The sequence below is a fragment of the Hippocampus zosterae genome, chromosome 1 (assembly GCF_025434085.1).
Source record: "Hippocampus zosterae strain Florida chromosome 1, ASM2543408v3, whole genome shotgun sequence".
In the NCBI taxonomy this organism is placed as follows: Eukaryota; Metazoa; Chordata; class Actinopteri; order Syngnathiformes; family Syngnathidae; genus Hippocampus; species Hippocampus zosterae.
The window spans coordinates 8,163,290-8,179,740 of NC_067451.1; the positions used below are offsets into that span (position 1 = coordinate 8,163,290).

Here is a 16,451-nt window from a genome sequence, read left to right on the forward strand (position 1 = left end):
TTGACACGGCAACCCAGACGGGCTTCCGCCATCTGATTGGAATGCGTGATTGTGTAATGACAACAATAGCATCATCTCAACGTTTCGTCTTGCCGAACACACACACACTTGTCTTCCTGCGCCGTGTTGCCGCGTGAAAGTGCGGCAGCTGCATGCGTACGTCCTAGAGGCGACAGTTCTTTTGCACTCGATCGTTTATGCCAGGGGTCGGCAAACCAAAATGTTGAAAGAGCCATATTGGACCAAAATAAACAAAAAACAAATATGTCTGTAGCCGCAAAAAATAAAAAACCTTAAAATAAAGGTTGAAAAACCTCTAGGGAGCCACTGGGGGGCGCTAAAGAGCCGCATGCGCCTCAAGAGCTGCGTGTTGCCGACCCCCGGTTTATGCCACCGCACCGCCACGTGTGTGCTCGTTGACCGCTGTGGGAATTTGAAGTGGTGAGCAGAGCGCGCCGGTTCGCAGTAGCCAGAAGAAAAACGAGCCGTTGATAATCAGCTTTTTTTTTTTTCATTCAAAAGCAACAATAGAGTAGAACAAAGTCCCAACTACATATTTGCAAGCATTCCGCACAGAACCAAAACGACACCAACTTGATTCAGAAACCAAACGTGCGAGCGTTCAGGCTCAGTAGGGTCTGAGGGTTGGGGTGCAAAGTGCATTTTCTTGCTGATTGTCATTCACGCATGGTCCCGACCAAATAAAATAAATCAACAAAAGTGTTCTAAAGCGTACTTTCCAACTACGTGAAGGGAAAATCGCTACTTTTACAGATAAAATAATTCATTTCTACAGCTTAGATGTTGTAAGACAAGAGATCCAATAAATTAGCTTCCTTCGAAGAAAAGTGTTGTTGCTGCCGCTGAGTCATTAAGGTGCTTGTTTTTGAAAAGGGGGGCGCTCAGGCGTCCCACGATGACCTGATCTGCGGCCTTTGGATCCTCATCTGCAAGGCGAGCACAGAACACACTGACGTCTCGCACGCATTTGCGAAACCAGACGGACGGATGGACATTTTTAGTCTGACTTACCTCTTGATCAGAGATAGGGAATCCGTTGGGGCGAAGCGATCCGTTATTCCCGCGGGCCGCTCCGTCGAGCCTGTACATGCTCACGGCCGGGCTGGACCGGCCTGACTGTCTCGAGTCGTTGTGTTGGCGCATCGGCGGTGTCCGCCGCGGCGCGTCGTAGGGGAACGTCGGGTTCAGGTGTCCTGAAACAAGCAAGCTCGTTGGCTGTACGCCACAGTATGCCTGCGCTATTTGAAATGCTATCTTTTGCTGATTTTTAAAAGTCTGGAAAGGCTGCTTTTCAATAAATCTGCGCATTTCCAACGGTTGTTTCTTTTGAGGGGCCACAAGAGGGCGCCATGTTCCCCTTTCAGTGACGCAGCTTGATAAAGAACAACGCAAAATAATTCAGTTCAAAAATTACGTACAGAATATACTTGTCTGTGTGTGTGTATTCTTGGGAAGTGCAACTGTGACTTAATCTGTCGTTTTTCCTTGAAGAAGATGACAAACACCTAACATTCTAGTGAAGTGAGTAGCAGTAATAATTGTCTACAAGGATCCATCACGCCCATTATTTTCTCAGGTCTGCTGAAATCTCATTAAGCAATGATTTTTGTTTTCTTTTTTTGTGGCTTGCATTGTAGAACCACTTAGTGACGCAACGTGTCACACAACACCAAAGCCACACATCGTAAATAAGAGCAAGAAGCGATGCCAGAGAAAATTCCCAATTAATTGCTGCGTTTGTATGGGTTGCTTCTCCCCGTGTGTGGTAAAGTAGCAGTGGTTTGAAGGTTTACAAATACCTTTACGTCTACGGTCCATCATTTCCATCTTCCGTGTTTTGCTACATGTATTAGCATTAAGCTAGCAGACGTCACTTAATTGAAACCCTCGGGTTAAGTTGAACATTTTCGCTGTATAAATATACATTTCCTCTTTGTTTTATGCAGCGAACATCGACTGGTAGTGACAAAAGCCTCCGGAGCACAGCACAACAAGACCGCTGGGTGGTTCAGAGATATTAAACGGTGAGTAGGAACGTTTTGCTACAGTAAAAGCAGAGATAGAAGCCTTACCAGCATTAAAGGTGCCTGTCGAGAGTTTCTCGGATCGGGACCACTCGATTTCGTCGCTGATCCAGTTGTTCACCAGCTTCTTTTTAATGTCTTTTTTCCTGGAGGTGGTTATTAGCGCAATGTTGGTGGAATCCGACATGCACGCATGCGAAACTCAATGAAAACGGACAAATATGATAAAATGGCAGCCTATAAGTAGAGGTAATTTACAGTTGGGACAGGTTCATTCAAATAGACGTAAAATGACAACAAAGGCATTGCACCTCGCCCTCTTGAGGTGAGCTGTACCGTCTTGAGTAGACTAACTCATGAATGCTTCTCCCACTAATACCGTTGTTGTGTTTTTGGCCCACCATACCTTGTCTGCTCTTTCTTGTTGATGATCACGTACGCGGTCAAGCCTGCTATGGTGACGAGTAGACAAACCAGGGTGGCCACCAAACCGGCATAGAAGGCAACTTTTTGGATGGGCAACCCGCAGTCATTTCCTAAGTACCATGTGGATCCCAAATCCTTACAACTGAAAACATGCGCAAAGACCAAGTAAGAATGTGGTGGTCGTCACACGCAGGTGTCAATAGCAAAGACAAATGAAATGCTCCACTCGGACTGACTTGCAAATGGCACCGACACCCACGGAAACTCTGCACACTCCATCGTTGTAGCATTGAAGAAAATCCGGGCCGTATATTTGATCGCATCGAGTGACGCACACCAGCGTGTTGCTGAGGTTCACGGCCTTGTAGTGCTGAGCCACGTCCGGATCCAAGATGGAGTTGCAAAGTGCTGGAGGGAGACGATTAGCAGAGGGCTAATCATTTCCAAGCTTCACACTCGCAACTGACTGAAATAGACTTACTGTTCAAATTCACTTCAGTCTGATCCACAGTCGGTTTCTCTGTCACATTGTAGGGGCAACCTGAAAAAAAGAGGCGTTTTTATGATTCAGCACTTCCTTTGTTGTCAGTACCTCATTTGTTCAATCTGTCTGCTTCATTTCTCCAGCATAAATTTACAACAGAACTTAGGTGTCGACACTTTAGGAAGCGGGTGTCAAACGGCCACTCTCCTCCATGTTGTAGATTATTTTTTTTTCTTCCTGCACCACACCTGACTCAAAATCACGATCAGGCTCCTGCAGATTATCTGATAACTTAAGTCAGGCGCATTGAAGGATAGAAACATCTAAAAAAAAAAAACATGCAGGATAGCGGCCCTCGAGGACCAGGGTTTGACATGTGTGCTCTAGCGCTTGAGTGACAAGGACCACTTTCAAATTCATTTGAACTGGGTTGGAAGTCATTGCACAGAAGCGCGCGCAGGTCAAATAAGATCTCGGAGTTGTCAGTCAACCGTAAACACGAAGGATGGAGGCAACTGGGCTCTTGGTGGTTGTTGATGTTTTTCATCTACAATGCAAAAGGCTTCTTCACACGTGAATGTAAAATCAGTGTGGAGATCCCAGCTTGATGTCTGAAGTGGGTGGGTGATGCCCCCCAGGCTTAGTCCCGTGAGGATTGTTGTTTTACTTGCCAGGTGTGGTGAAAAAGCTTTTTGAATTAAAGGTGAATCATCTTGAACAAGCAACACAGGTCTAGGGGGCTCCATTTGCGAATGACCATGACCTGGGCCACTCAGATTCTCTCTTTTGGGATAGTTGACTCTTGCGAGACTTGCTGGAGCAGGCTGGTGACAGAGCCTTCACAATTATCTGACCCAGCGGTTGACAAAATTGACTGTCGGTCATTCGTAGTGTAGCAGCCCACCTGTTTGGCAATTAATCAGCGATTGCAGAGCCCCATCGATCGTATCCACTTCGTCCCGATATGCTTCGTTAGAGGTGGGATCGTTTTTGATCAACAAAACCACTTCGTGGCTGACGTTGACGCTGAAACGCAACGCAGAGCAAAAAATATTTCAACACGATTGGATGACGATCCTAAATTTCACGGAGGCTTGATTTTCAGCCCCCAAAAAAGGAAATAAATAAGTCGTTTGTGTTGCAATCCACACTTATTGGCCACCATCCGTGTGCTTGTGTGTTTTTCCATTTTTTAATTACCCTTGTGGTGTAGCTCTGCGGGTGGCCGTACCATCGACGGCTAATCTGCGCTGCAATAAAGATACCGGAATTCTTGTATTATTGTTTTTATCGACCAAGGCCGATGTGACATCCAATCTCAAAGATGGTTGGTAGGCTTTACCCTCTCCAGTGCAGAGGCCGAACGTCTCATCAACGTTGGCGAGGCCGCTCGGCTGAGAGAAACAAACACAAGCGTTTAGCCATCGGCCCGACTACTGATCAACAAAATTAGATTTGTTGGACTGGCATTACCTAACATTGGTTACCACCACTTTGTCAAGCTGTTGCACTTTCTTTTCTCTGTAAAATTTCTCCATCTGAAAGAGTAACAATATCCTCAAATTATAGAACCATCTCCATAGAAAACAAAGCACTCTCTGAAGAGAACATTGGATTGATATCTGTCAGTGCGCTAGATGTGAGTACGATTGGACGATTCCGGTGACTGTCTTTGTGTATACCCTGTGACAAATGCACTGTGCGCAAATCTAAACATGAGTCATGGAGTGTATGTGAATACACAGAGTGGACTGTATAATGCACGCACGGTGTGCCGCTCCCCTCTTCTCAATTCACGTTTGAAAATAGAAATTTGCTTCGGACTTTAGCTTCAAAGACGGAGTCCGAATCTTTGCTCTTCACTTGAACGTTTTCTCGACATGATCCAAGCTAAGCAAATCAACAAGATGGAACAAAACAAAAGGCTGTTGGGAAACTACACAAATTTGACGAGTACAGTCAAATCATGACAATGAACAACGCACGTCTCTCATGATCATCCCATATACTTGTTAAGTGAGAACAGATTGCGATATGATCACCTCCATGGTAAAATTATCAACGAAGTTTCTGTATTCCGCTGAGCTGGTGTTGTCGTAATTGGGGTTGTATTCCTGGTTGACCACCATTTGAATTTTCACCAAACGTTCGATGTGATCTGTAGTACACGGGCAACGCAATCAGGGCAAGGCAATATAGCATGTGGCCGCATGTTGCAGATGGAATCGCACATACCGATCGATATGGTTTCGTTCAGGAACTGGCAAGCATTTCCATGGAATCCGCTGATACAGGCACAAATGCCGCCAATTAACGTTCCTCCGTTTTGGCAGTGAATTGTTGTTGTTGTCCCTGGAGCTAATGTGGTGGGTTTTGGTGAAGGTATGGGATCTGATGAAGGTTCTGCTGTTGATGATGGTGGTACTGTACTCAAGGGGGCGGTGGTCTCTAGCTGCTCAGTTGTCCCCGGACTGGCTGGCTCGGTTGTGGCCGGACCCACTGGATCGGTTGTGGCCGGACCGGCTGGCTCGGTTGTGGTTAGATCAGGTCCCTCGGTTGTGGCCGGACCGGCTGGCTCGGTTGTGGCTAGATCAGGCGCCTCGGTTGTGGCCGGACCGGCTGGCTCAGTTGTGGCCGGACCGGCTGGTTCGGTTGTGGCAGGACCGGCTGGCTTGGTTGTGCCTTGACCGGCTGGCTCGGTTGTGGCCAGATCAGGTGTCTCAGTTGTGCCCGGACCAGCTGGCTCGGTTGTACCTGGACCGGTTGGCTCAGTTGTGGCCAGATCAGGTGCCTCGGTTGTGGCCGGACCGGCTGGTTCGGTTGTGCCTGGACCGGCTGGTTCGGTTGTGCCTGGACCGGTTGGTTCGGTTGTGGCCAGATCAGGTGTCTCAGTTGTGCCTGGACCGGCTGGCTCGGTTGTGGCCAGATCAGGCGCCTCGGTTGTGCCCGGACCAGCTGGCTCGGTTGTACCCGGACCGGCTGGCTCGGTTGTGGCCAGATCAGGCGCCTCGGTTGTGGCCGGACCGGCTGGCTCGGTTGTGCCAGGACTGGCTGGCTCAGTTGTGGCCAGATCAGGTGTCTCAGTTGTGCCCGGACCGGCTGGCTCGGTTGTGCCTGGACCGGCTGGCTCGGTTGTGGCCAGATCAGGTGTCTCAGTTGTGCCTGGACCGGCTGGCTCCGTTGTGGCCAGATCAGGCGCCTCGGTTGTGGCCGGACCGGCTGGCTCTGTTGTGGCCGGACCGGCTGGTTCGGTTGTGGCCGGACCGACTGGCTCGGTTGTGCCTGGACCGGGTGGCTCGGTTGTGGCCAGATCAGGTGTCTCAGTTGTGCCCGGACCAGCTGGCTCGGTTGTGGCCAGATCAGGTGTCTCAGTTGTGCCCGGACCAGCTGGCTTGGTTGTGGCCAGATCAGGTGTCTCAGTTGTGCCCGGACCGGCTGGCTCGGTTGTACCCGGACCAGCTGGCTCGGTTGTGGCCGGACCGGCTGGCTCGGTTGTGCCTGGACCGGCTGGCTCGGTTGTGGCCAGATCAGGCGTCTCAGTTGTGCCCGGACCAGCTGGCTCGGTTGTACCCGGACCGGCTGGTTCGGTTGTACCCGGACCGGCTGGCTCAGTTGTGGCCGGACCGGCTGGTTCGGTTGTGGCAGGACCGGCTGGCTCGGTTGTGCCTGGACCGGGTGGCTCGGTTGTGGCCAGATCAGGTGTCTCAGTTGTGCCCGGACCGGCTGGCTCGGTTGTGCCTGAACCGGCTGACTCGGTTGTGGCCAGATCAGGTGTCTCAGTTGTGCCTGGACCGGCTGGCTCGGTTGTGGCCAGATCAGGTGTCTCAGTTGTGCCCTGACCGGCTGGCTCGGTTGTACCCGGACCGGCTGGCTCGGTTGTGGCCGGACCGGCTGGCTCGGTTGTGGCCAGATCAGGTGTCTCAGTTGTGGCCGGACCGGCTGGTTCGGTTGTGCCTGGACCGGCTGGCTCGGTTGTACCCGGACCGGTTGGCTCGGTTGTGGCCAGATCAGGTGTCTCAGTTGTGCCCGGACCAGCTGGCTCGGTTGTACCCGGACCGGTTGGCTCGGTTGTGGCCAGATCAGGTGCCTCGGTTGTACCCGGACCGGTTGGGTCGGTTGTGGCCAGATCAGGTGCCTCGGTTGTGGCCGGACCGGCTGGTTCGGTTGTGGCAGGACCGGCTGGCTCGGTTGTCCCTGGACCGGCTGGCTCGGTTGTGGCCAGATCAGGTGTCTCAGTTGTGCCCGGACCGGCTGGCTCGGTTGTGGCCGGACCGGCTGGCTCGGTTGTGGCCAGATCAGGTGTCTCAGTTGTGCCCGGACCAGCTGGCTCGGTTGTACCCGGACCGGTTGGCTCAGTTGTGGCCAGGTCAGGTGCCTCGGTTGTGGCCGGACCAGCTGGCTCGGTTGTGCCTGGACCAGCTGGCTCGGTTGTGGCCAGATCAGGTATCTCAGTTGTGCCCTGACCGGCTGGCTCGGTTGTGCCTGGACCGGTTGGTTCGGTTGTGGCCAGATCAGGTGTCTCAGTTGTGCCCGGACCGGCTGGCTCGGTTGTGGCCAGATCAGGCGCCTCGGTTGTGGCCGGACCGGCTGGCTCAGTTGTGGCCGGACCGGCTGGCTTGGTTGTGGCCGGACCGACTGGCTCGGTTGTGCCTGGACCGGCTGGCTCGGTTGTGCCTGGACCGGCTGGCTCGGTTGTGGCTGGACCGGCTGGCTCGGTTGTGGCCAGATCAGGTGTCTCAGTTGTGCCCGGACCGGCTGACTCGGTTGTGGCTGGACCGGCTGGCTCGGTTGTGGCCAGATCAGGTGTCTCAGTTGTGCCCGGACCGGCTGGCTTGGTTGTGGCTGGACCGGCTGGCTCGCTTGTGGCCAAATCAGGTGTCTCGGTTGTACCTGGACCGGCTGGCTCGGTTGTGCCTGGACCGGCTGGCTCGGTTGTGGCTAGATCAGGTGCTTCGGATGTGGCCGGACCGGCTGGCTCAGTTGTGACCGGACCGGCTGGTTCGGTTGTGACCGGACCGGCTGGCTCGGTTGTGGCCAGATCAGGTGTCTCAGTTGTGCCCGGACCAGCTGGCTCGGTTGTACCCGGACCGGCTGGCTCGGTTGTGGCCAGATCAGGTGCCTCGGTTGTGGCCGGACCGGCTGGTTCGGTTGTGGCAGGACCGGCTGGCTCGGTTGTGGCCAGATCAGGTGTCTCAGTTGTGCCCGGACCAGCTGGCGCGGTTGTACCCGGACCGGCTGGCTCGGTTGTGGCCAGATCAGGTGCCTCGGTTGTGGCCGGACCGGTTGGTTCGGTTGTGGCAGGACTGGCTGGCTCGGTTGTGCCTGGACCGGCTGGCTCGGTTGTGCCTGGATCGGCTTGCTCGGTTGTGGCTGGACCGGCAGGCTCGGTTGTGGCCAGATCAGGTGTCTCAGTTGTGCCCGGACCAGCTGGCTCGGTTGTACCCAGACCGGCTGGCTCGGTTGTGGCCAGATCAGGTGCCTCGGTTGTGGCCGGACCTGCTGGTTCGGTTGTGGCAGGACCGGCTGGCTCCGTTGTGCCTGGAACGGCTGGCTCGGTTGTGGCCAGATCAGGTGTCTCAGTTGTTGCGGAACCAACCAGGTCAGTGGTCCCACCCAGGTCTGGGGTTGCTGTAGAGATGGCATTTTCTGCTACATTGTAGTTTTCTATGCGATGAGGAACTGGAAGTAGAACAACACTGTAATTTAGTAGCCTGAAGTGAATTACTGTATTACTGTGGTACCACAAATAATGGAAAGTGAATTGCCATTCATCCATCCATTTTCCGATCCGTCTTATACTTGCAAGGGTCCGGGGGGTACTGGAGCTTATCCCAGCCGTCTTTGGGCAGTTGGCAGGGGACACCCTGAACCGGTTGCCAGCCAATCGCAGTGCACACTGAGACGAACAAACATCTGCGCTCACACTCAAACCGAGGGACAATTTAGAGTTTTCCATTAACCTGCCATGCATGTTTTTAGAAGGTGGGAGGAAACTGGAGTACCCGGAGACAATGCATAACGTCAGAATTTCTTTCATTGGCCGTAGAAATTAAAAAAAAAAATTTAAAAAGAGGAAGAACTACAAGCGATAAAACTTCATATTGGCAAAAGTCCTGGCCGTCATGGCCTCGAAACAGAATTTCACCAATTGTACTTATCTGTTGAAGATGTTTATGATTTACTAAGAATCATTTGTTAAATGACAGTTTACATGAGGGAAACATTTTATCAGGGTGTAATGTGATTGTTAAATCAAAAAGGGGTTGAAACTGACGTAAATAACGACAGACAATTCACCATTATGAATACTAATTTTGAAATCATTGCAAAAATAAAAATTAGATTAATTGAAAACATAAAAGAGTCATGCGCTTTTAAAGGATTTTAAAACAAACCTATCGCTGAACAATGTTTTTTTTTTATAAAACCGTCGATGATACATCCAGCGATGATCACTGAGCCGTTTTAAAGAGCAAGAGTCTCCCTGAAAGCTCCATGGATATGTTCAGAGGACTGTTTGTTCAATCATTGGTGAAAATAAATGTAAATGGTTTCCCCGAGAGAGGAGTAAAACAGGTCGCAACAAGAGAGGTCACAAAACAAGAACTCTTGTTCAAGAAAAGGGTGTTTTGATGCCTGGCTAGTGTAGAACATGGCACTTCCTTAAAAAACAAAATATCAGTTCCATTGCAGTTAATAACTTGTGCTGCAGTTGATGTGAATATGTTTAAATAACGCAACATACAATTTTACAAACATTATTATGTTATATATATATATATTATTATGTTATATTAATGTATATATATATATATATATATACATTAATTAGAATAGTTCATATCGCACAATTTTTATGCTTTGTCTTTGATTAAAAGATGACAATATGCAAAAATCTACAAAAATTGTAGAAAAAGTAACACAACGGTTTTAAGTATGTCATACGGCATCGGTGAATCTGTTTCATATTGTTTGCAGCCTTTTTCCGAACAGTCGACCGATGAAGCCTGACCTCAAACTTACCATCGGTAGAAGACAGGCCGATGAGTAGGACAGCCAGAATCACAGCTGTAGACGACGACGCCATGAGCGTGACTTTACATCCCAGTCGGCGCTGATGAATGACACAAGCTGTGATCTGCGTGGACTTTGGCAAGGTGTCTATAAGAACATTTTCTTTTTCCTCCACCCAGTTAAGGTGTGGAAAAAGCGCAGTCACTGATAAAGGTGATAAGGCCGAACACCAGTTCCGTGTGGAGGACAGCATCGTCACGCCATTGCACTCTGCCCTCTCGCACCTCAATAGCGGGAAGCGCCACTCAGCCAGCGTTTTTTTTTTTTTTTTTTTACGACAAGTGGTAAAATTCAACCTGTTGCTTCCCGATGCGTCATTTGCAACGTTATACCTGCTGTTGTGTTCTGATCGGATTTCCCAAGCGGAACATGTTGGTGGTGGCGAGAGAGGAGGTGTAAAACAGGTCGCAACAAGAGAGGTCACAAACCAATAACTCTTGTCCAAAAAAAGGGTGTTTTGATGCCTGGCTAGTGTAGAACATGGCACTTCCTTAAAAAACAAAATATCAGTTCCACTGCATTTAATAACTTGTGCTGCAGTTGATGTGAATATGTTTAAATAACGCAACTTCCAATGAGTCAAATCAAATACTAGTTCGGGTCATACAAAGTATTTGTATTTGCTGTTGGTAAATGGGTGGAATGAGTGATTGCCAGGTTACGCAACCTTCCTTTGTGATGGGCAAAAGTCGGAACGTAATAAAAGTGTTCCACGCCGCATCGCGGGCTTCATGCAGTGATTTCAGGTTTTCAATGCACCATGTTGGATTATTGCTGTATTTTGCATGCCACAATCAATACACCTACTGACAGTCCCGTTTTGGTGATGTTCAGTTTTCACAATGAGGGGTATTCACAGGTGATAGGGACTGAGCCACTGCCCACAACCATCAGTTATGTTCTTGATGTTGTTCCAAAACCTGTTATCTGATATGAGTTATGATGACGATGATGGTGTCCCATGTGTTATTAAGTCCTGCTCCTAATTTGAGTGCTGTAGTTGCTACGTTATCAGCAGTCCGTGTCATATGGAAGATTAAAAATAGGCCATTTAGCTCATATAAGCGGGTCGTTATATGAACAATGGTAGTATTCCTGCTTTTGACACTCGAGTCACAAGCATCACTAAAGCCATTTGTCTGTTCACCAGAACATAAGCCGTTTGAGTAGATCATTTTATTTGGGTCAAAAAAACAAACAAAAACAGCGATACAAAACTGAATGTACAAATTCAACAACAATGTCGCGTGCGTCAAAGCAACGTGAAGTCCGATCTTCGCTTCAGCAGCTCCAGTGGAATCATGAAAGGGTTGAGTGGGGGGCACAGTCCCGTCCACGCAGGTTCGCCGCCCCCCTCTGCTGGCCCTGCGGCGCCGTCTTCGACGTTCTGCTGAGGCTCCCGATTGCTTTCCTGCCGCTTACTCTCCAGCTCTGTCAGCACTTTTCGGGCCTTCTCAGAATCCTCGGCTTCGGACAAGTTCTGGTGCGCCTGTGAGGTGGAGAGGAGGGCTGTAATTAGTCCACATTGGTGGGCTGGGCTCTCAGTGTTGGTCTTCTCCTTCTTGGGGGAGTGACTCCACCTGGATGAGATGTTGGCGCAGGCTTTGGCAGCGCAGGAGGCCCAGTTCCTCCGGGAGAGACATCACCAGGTCCAAGACAATGGCGCTCTCTTAAGGAACACGACACGATAAGAGAGTTGACACAGGTGGCAAAAAAACTCACTCGGTCAAGATGCTTGTGTAGAATGAATGAGTGCTGATTCAACTTGTTGACTAAATTAAAAGTAATACAAAAAGTAAAAACTGAAGTACCATATTGGCCCGAATATAAGACGGTGTTTTTTGCATTGAAATAAGATATTTTAAAAAATGATAAAAGTGGGGGCCGTCTTATATTTGGGGTCTAGACGTTATACCCATTCGCGACGCTAGATGGCGCCAGATATCATTGACGCGAATGCTGAACTTGACACCCCGGGCCAAAGTGAACCCGTGTCATGAAAAATAAAAATAGCGGTAGCACGAAGAAGAAAAATTAAAAATAGTGGTAAGAAAGAAAAGAGAAGAAAATAATAGAAGAGATAACAGAAAATGGAGAAATGTAGCAACAATCTGGAGAAAAGTGGGTCAAAGATAACAGAAAATGGAGAAATGTAGCAACAATCTGGAGAAAAGTGGGTCAAAGATCGGCCAGGTTAACCGGCAGCTGAGGAGAGGTTATGATGTAATTTATATTTCAAAAACCAGAAGCCATTCACTTACGAATGTGATTGCACTTTAGTTTACATATTTAAACGTTCCGATATTAAGATTTGAATGACGCAAAGTCGCATGTTTTTTCTCTCAAATATTTTGTTAGAATGTTTCAGATGTAATGTACCGTATTTTCACGACTATAAGGCGCCATTAAAAGTCTTAAATTTTCTCCAAAATGGACAGGACGCCTTATTATGCGGAGCGTCTTGTCTATACGCTGAGTTCCAAAACCTGACTGACAGCTGACATGCTGTTTATATAGAGAAAAGGCGAAAGTGACTGTGGACAGGCATGCGGCAAAGAAGTCGGCCAATCAGTGAAGGGTGGGCGTGTACATATACATATATAGGGAGAGAGAGAGAGAGAGAGAGAGAGAGAGAGAGAAGGCAGACGTGAGAGAGGACAGGCATGCGGGGGAGAAGTCCGCCAATGAGTGAAGGGTGGGCGTGTAAGTTGACGCTAAAGGGACGCCCCAAGCAGGTACCAACACCTGTATAGAGTGTGGCAATGTGCATTTTTGCAAAACAACTTCGGTTTTGGTTTCTAAGAACCCCCGAAAATAAATTCTACAAAGAGACACGCCTACGAAGCTCAGTTCAAACTTCAAGCCATCGGTTATGCTTTTGGCATGCGTGCCCATCAGCAGCGGTGAAAAACCGAGTCAAGACAATGAACTCTGAGCGTGCCGTTATTCCCGGAGGCTTGACTAAAGAACTCCAACCGCTGGACATCGGCATCAACCGGTTGTTCAAAGAAATGTTGCGACCGGGCGTTCAAAGTAAAGTTGCGAACGGCATGGGAACAATGGATGATCGATGGCAAACACAACTTTACAAAGAGTGAGAGGCAGCGCTGGGCGAGTTACGCCACGATTTGCGAATGGATTGCGGCTGCTTGGACGAACGTGTCTGTTTGCACTGTTGTTCGAGTTTTTGGCAAAGCCGGCATCATTTCTGTGGAGCCACATGGCAATGAGAGTGACTCTGACAACGAGAGGGAACCCGGCGTTTTTGATGGATTACCGGTACTTGCACAATTGTTCAATTGTGATACAGAAGATGAGGACTTTGATGGATTTCTGGGTGATGATTGATCGAAAAACGTGAGTACATTGTACGATGGCCAAATAAAATACAACGGAAGTCAATTTTGCTTCCGTTGCCTTTTTAAAAACGTGTCTTTAGCTTATATCTGTATGTCTTGGCATGCTACCGTATGCTTCAAGCTAACGTGTTTTTAGCGTGCGCGCATGCATGCCGTATGTAGTGCACCGCTTGCGATAAATGTAAAATGATGTCTTTGAATCAAAGGCAAAGGCATTCAAACACGAGAGAGCTGAAACTTATAGAGGGGTTCTAAAATGGCCTAAATTTCATGACGTCACCGGCTGATAATTCTCAGGCATTGCAGCAATAATTAAAAAAAAAACGTTTTGATACCTTAATCTTCACAATTTACATATTTTGCACCATAGAGACCCATTATAATTCATATTTTTTAATGCATCGTAAACCTAATGTGTATACATGCATTTCACGTGATTTTTACGTCAATCGCTTTGTTTTCGCTTGGACAGACGTAAGCATGCCACATTGTTGGGTTGAGGTCATTCCAATTTTGCAACTTTAGGTGGCGTCTGAGGATCGCAAATGAGTTTGCCTTTTTGCAGGAGGCTTCAAACCAATGCATTTTACATGAACACGTCCGGTCGGGATTGTAGGTAGGGCTTGGTTGGGACCTCCAGACACAAATTTCTTTTCCCTTTTGCAAAAAATAAAGAATAAAAAATCCCAAAGAACTAATAAAAACTATATATGTATGGATAGCACAGATGCCTCTGAACATTTTGAGTGTTTGAAAAAAAAAAATGTTTTTATAACACAAAATACATCATTACAAAAATTGTAAAATGCGTAACTTAAGGCCTTTTTAATTTGGAACACACAAGGGTTAAGCTGGTGTATGTTTTACCACTTTAAAACTGCGGCCAATAATACAGTGTGGTTTGTCTATGTGTAAAATACAGAAATAGCACCCATTAATGAGACTGCGCCCAACCATACGGTGCGCCGAATGGTCGTGAAAATACGGTAATTATTTTCTGTATAAAAATGAATTTGGTGTTCAAAAAGTATTTTTTCAAACTTGAGTCTTGAAAAAGAGGGGGTCGTCTTATAATCAGGGCCGTCTTATATTCGGGCCAATACAATACAAAAGTTGTAATGATCTAGAATTGCTGAGTTTTGATGAGCGTTACCTCGGCACTGGATCGGTCGCCCGCACTCACCTGTGGCTGTAAGCTCACATTCGCCCTCAGGGTTGTGGACGCCACTCAGATAGTTGTAAATCCTCTCAAAGTCCACCTTGAAGTCTTTGGAGGCGGTCATACCCGAAAGGCTCGGCTGCTCAACCGGGACCACTAGGGATGGCGCCGGACCCGTGCTGGCTACTGGCCTCTTGAATGGGACTTGGACAAACACAAAGAACCAAACATACTGTTGCAAGACATTTGGTCCCGATCCCATCCGCATCCCGGGCCATACCTTGGGCCGGCGCTGGTCCGAGAGGGGCGGTACAATCTCTGACGTCGCTTTGTGCTGCTTCCAGCCGCGGCGGTTGGCAGTTCCTGAGGGTGTGCGGCTCTGTGGATGCCACAGTCCAGATCTGCTGGCAAGAAAACTTTGGTGAGCAACACATACATTTGTCTGAGCGTCATTTGGCCCGCGGCACCTGAGAGAACGCCTTGGAAAGCGGACCGTCGAAGTTCCCGGACACGACGCGGGCCAAACGGGTCCACGTGTGGATGGGCGCCATCTTCTTCTCTGCCAGTGTCCTGGTCTTCAGCTGCAAGATGGCGCCAGAGATCACCTTGTCCTGGAGGCGTTGCACCACAGACCAGATCTGCAAAGACCGAAGCAGTTTTGCGATTCTTGCAAAGCGTTAAACCGTATCTGAATGTCGGATATTGAAAGAATGTCGGATATGTTTTGGGGTTTTTTTGCACTTCTGTAACCTATTGGTTCATATGTCATCACCCGCTGCAGATTTGCATTCTCCCTCGCCGATTTGTTGCACGTCCTCCTTCCAGTAATAGACGGCAGTGAGTGAGTTTTTGTTTTCTCATGTCTCTAAGTACTTGCTCAGGTGGGGCTCAGTTGGTCTTTGAATACATGAGGAGCGTGCTTCTAGACTTTCTATGTGTAAAGTGTCTTGAGCAAACTTTTTTTGTGTGTGTTTGGCATTACATTCATTTTAGTGAATTATAGTTAAATTGTGAGTGCGACAAATTCAGGGTGTACTCCGCTTATTGCCCGGAGACCGCTGCGACAGGGTTCAGCACCCGCAACCCTCGGATTTTAGAACTCTGTATTGAGTGCTTTGGGCCCAGGGGTGGTGTTTGAGTTCCGTCACGAGATAAATTCATCAGTTGTGGCGCAAAAATATGAAACCAAGTAGTTCAATGTTTGTTTTTCAAAAAAATGTCCAACCGACCTTGTAATTATGCAACTGTAATGACGACATAGCTGACGCTCGAGCAGCGTTCCAAAACTATTTTCAATTACCTAACCAAAAATCTCTACACAGCGATTAGGGAACGAATGGATAGATGATTGGCAAAAGAGCCCACCGATGACTGTGTGCACGCGACACCCAAAGCGCTGTTTTGTCGGAACAACTGCTTGGAGGACTGGACCGTTGCGAACCTCAGAATCGGAGCGAGAAGGAACATCCTTCTTAAGCAGACTATAGTCGATGTTCCCCGGCGAGTCTCCGCCGCAAGAAGAGCCTTGCCTCCTCAGGGCGTCTAACAGCATCTTCTGCTCCTTTCGGGACCAAGCGCAGGCTTGCCTGGATTGGGTTGGCTCAGGGTTCGGGTTCAGGTTCCGATCCGGTTTGTTGCGCGTGCGAGGTGGCGGCTTCATGTCGACTCGACTGCGCTCAAAACTGGAAATCGACCAGACGAACTTAAAAGCAAAGAACTACTGACAACAAGTCACCGACCGACATCCGGTAGTGCTCGTGACGTCAAGTCTACTTCCGATGGCAACATTCGAACGATTTCTCTCACGTCACTAGTAATCACAAACTTATTCTTCCTTTTTTTTACAAGGACGTTTAATTGCCTACAGTCGAGCAGTACCATGCCAAAATAAGAAGACTGAGTTA

General features: G+C 48.7%; 2 protein-coding genes and 2 long non-coding RNA genes across 54 annotated transcripts; 2 read left to right on the forward strand and 2 right to left on the reverse strand.

Moving 5' to 3' along the window:
- Positions 1–293: 293 nt before the first annotated feature.
- On the reverse strand, positions 294–10,092 carry muc3a (mucin 3A, cell surface associated). Of its 50 annotated transcripts, none has more exons than XM_052080594.1 (18): positions 9,979–10,092; positions 8,182–8,634; positions 8,038–8,085; positions 6,814–6,909; positions 6,526–6,741; positions 5,816–6,453; positions 5,191–5,599; positions 4,998–5,113; positions 4,429–4,493; positions 4,298–4,349; positions 4,156–4,205; positions 3,860–3,981; positions 2,953–3,012; positions 2,708–2,879; positions 2,452–2,613; positions 2,094–2,191; positions 1,033–1,214; positions 294–947 (listed from the first exon to the last, which is right to left on the reverse strand). In XM_052080594.1, exons 1-18 carry the CDS (start codon positions 10,040–10,042, stop codon positions 903–905), a joined length of 3,048 nt encoding a protein of 1,015 aa, XP_051936554.1. In that variant the 5' UTR covers positions 10,043–10,092; the 3' UTR covers positions 294–902. The 50 variants fall into 50 exon arrangements, with proteins under 50 accessions (XP_051936554.1, XP_051936201.1, XP_051937030.1 ...); XM_052081070.1 differs by having other exon boundaries at positions 295–947; positions 6,526–6,621; XM_052080752.1 differs by having other exon boundaries at positions 295–947; positions 6,526–6,693.
- On the forward strand, positions 5,561–7,580 carry LOC127612674 (uncharacterized). The gene is made up of 5 exons (XR_007965914.1): positions 5,561–5,670; positions 6,031–6,102; positions 6,151–6,270; positions 6,655–6,774; positions 7,471–7,580. It is a non-coding gene; the product is annotated as an uncharacterized LOC127612674 (long non-coding RNA).
- A 1,093-nt stretch (positions 10,093–11,185) lies between the features above and the next one.
- Positions 11,186–16,317, reverse strand: snapc2 (small nuclear RNA activating complex, polypeptide 2). Of its 2 annotated transcripts, none has more exons than XM_052081886.1 (6): positions 15,989–16,317; positions 15,015–15,185; positions 14,828–14,948; positions 14,674–14,751; positions 11,610–11,698; positions 11,186–11,518 (listed from the first exon to the last, which is right to left on the reverse strand). In XM_052081886.1, the coding sequence occupies exons 1-6, from the start codon at positions 16,205–16,207 to the stop codon at positions 11,282–11,284; spliced, it is 915 nt and encodes a 304-aa protein (XP_051937846.1). In that variant the 5' UTR covers positions 16,208–16,317; the 3' UTR covers positions 11,186–11,281. The 2 variants fall into 2 exon arrangements, with proteins under 2 accessions (XP_051937846.1, XP_051937838.1); XM_052081878.1 differs by having other exon boundaries at positions 14,572–14,751; positions 15,989–16,315.
- Positions 12,959–14,381, forward strand: LOC127611385 (uncharacterized). Its single transcript, XR_007965307.1, has 2 exons — positions 12,959–13,546; positions 14,233–14,381. It is a non-coding gene; the product is annotated as an uncharacterized LOC127611385 (long non-coding RNA).
- Positions 16,318–16,451: the final 134 nt, after the last annotated feature.

Coding starts and splice junctions, on each gene's coding strand:
- snapc2 (XM_052081878.1), bottom strand. CDS start 16,207: ATGAAGCCGCCACCTCGCACGCGCAACAAACCGGATCGGAACCTGAAC. Junction 14,949..15,014: donor TTTCCAAGGCGTTCTCTCAG/GTGCCGCGGGCC, acceptor TCTTGCCAGCAG/ATCTGGACTGTGGCATCCAC. Junction 14,752..14,827: donor CGGACCAGCGCCGGCCCAAG/GTATGGCCCGGG, acceptor TGTTTGTCCAAG/TCCCATTCAAGAGGCCAGTA.
- muc3a (XM_052080006.1), bottom strand. CDS start 10,042: ATGGCGTCGTCGTCTACAGCTGTGATTCTGGCTGTCCTACTCATCGGC. Junction 8,086..8,181: donor AACCGAGCCAGCCGGTCCGG/GTACAACCGCGC, acceptor CAGCCGGTCCGG/CCACAACCGAGGCACCTGAT. Junction 6,454..6,525: donor AACCGAACCAGCCGGTCCGG/GTACAACCGAGC, acceptor CAGCCGGTCCAG/GCACAACCGAGCCAGCCGGT.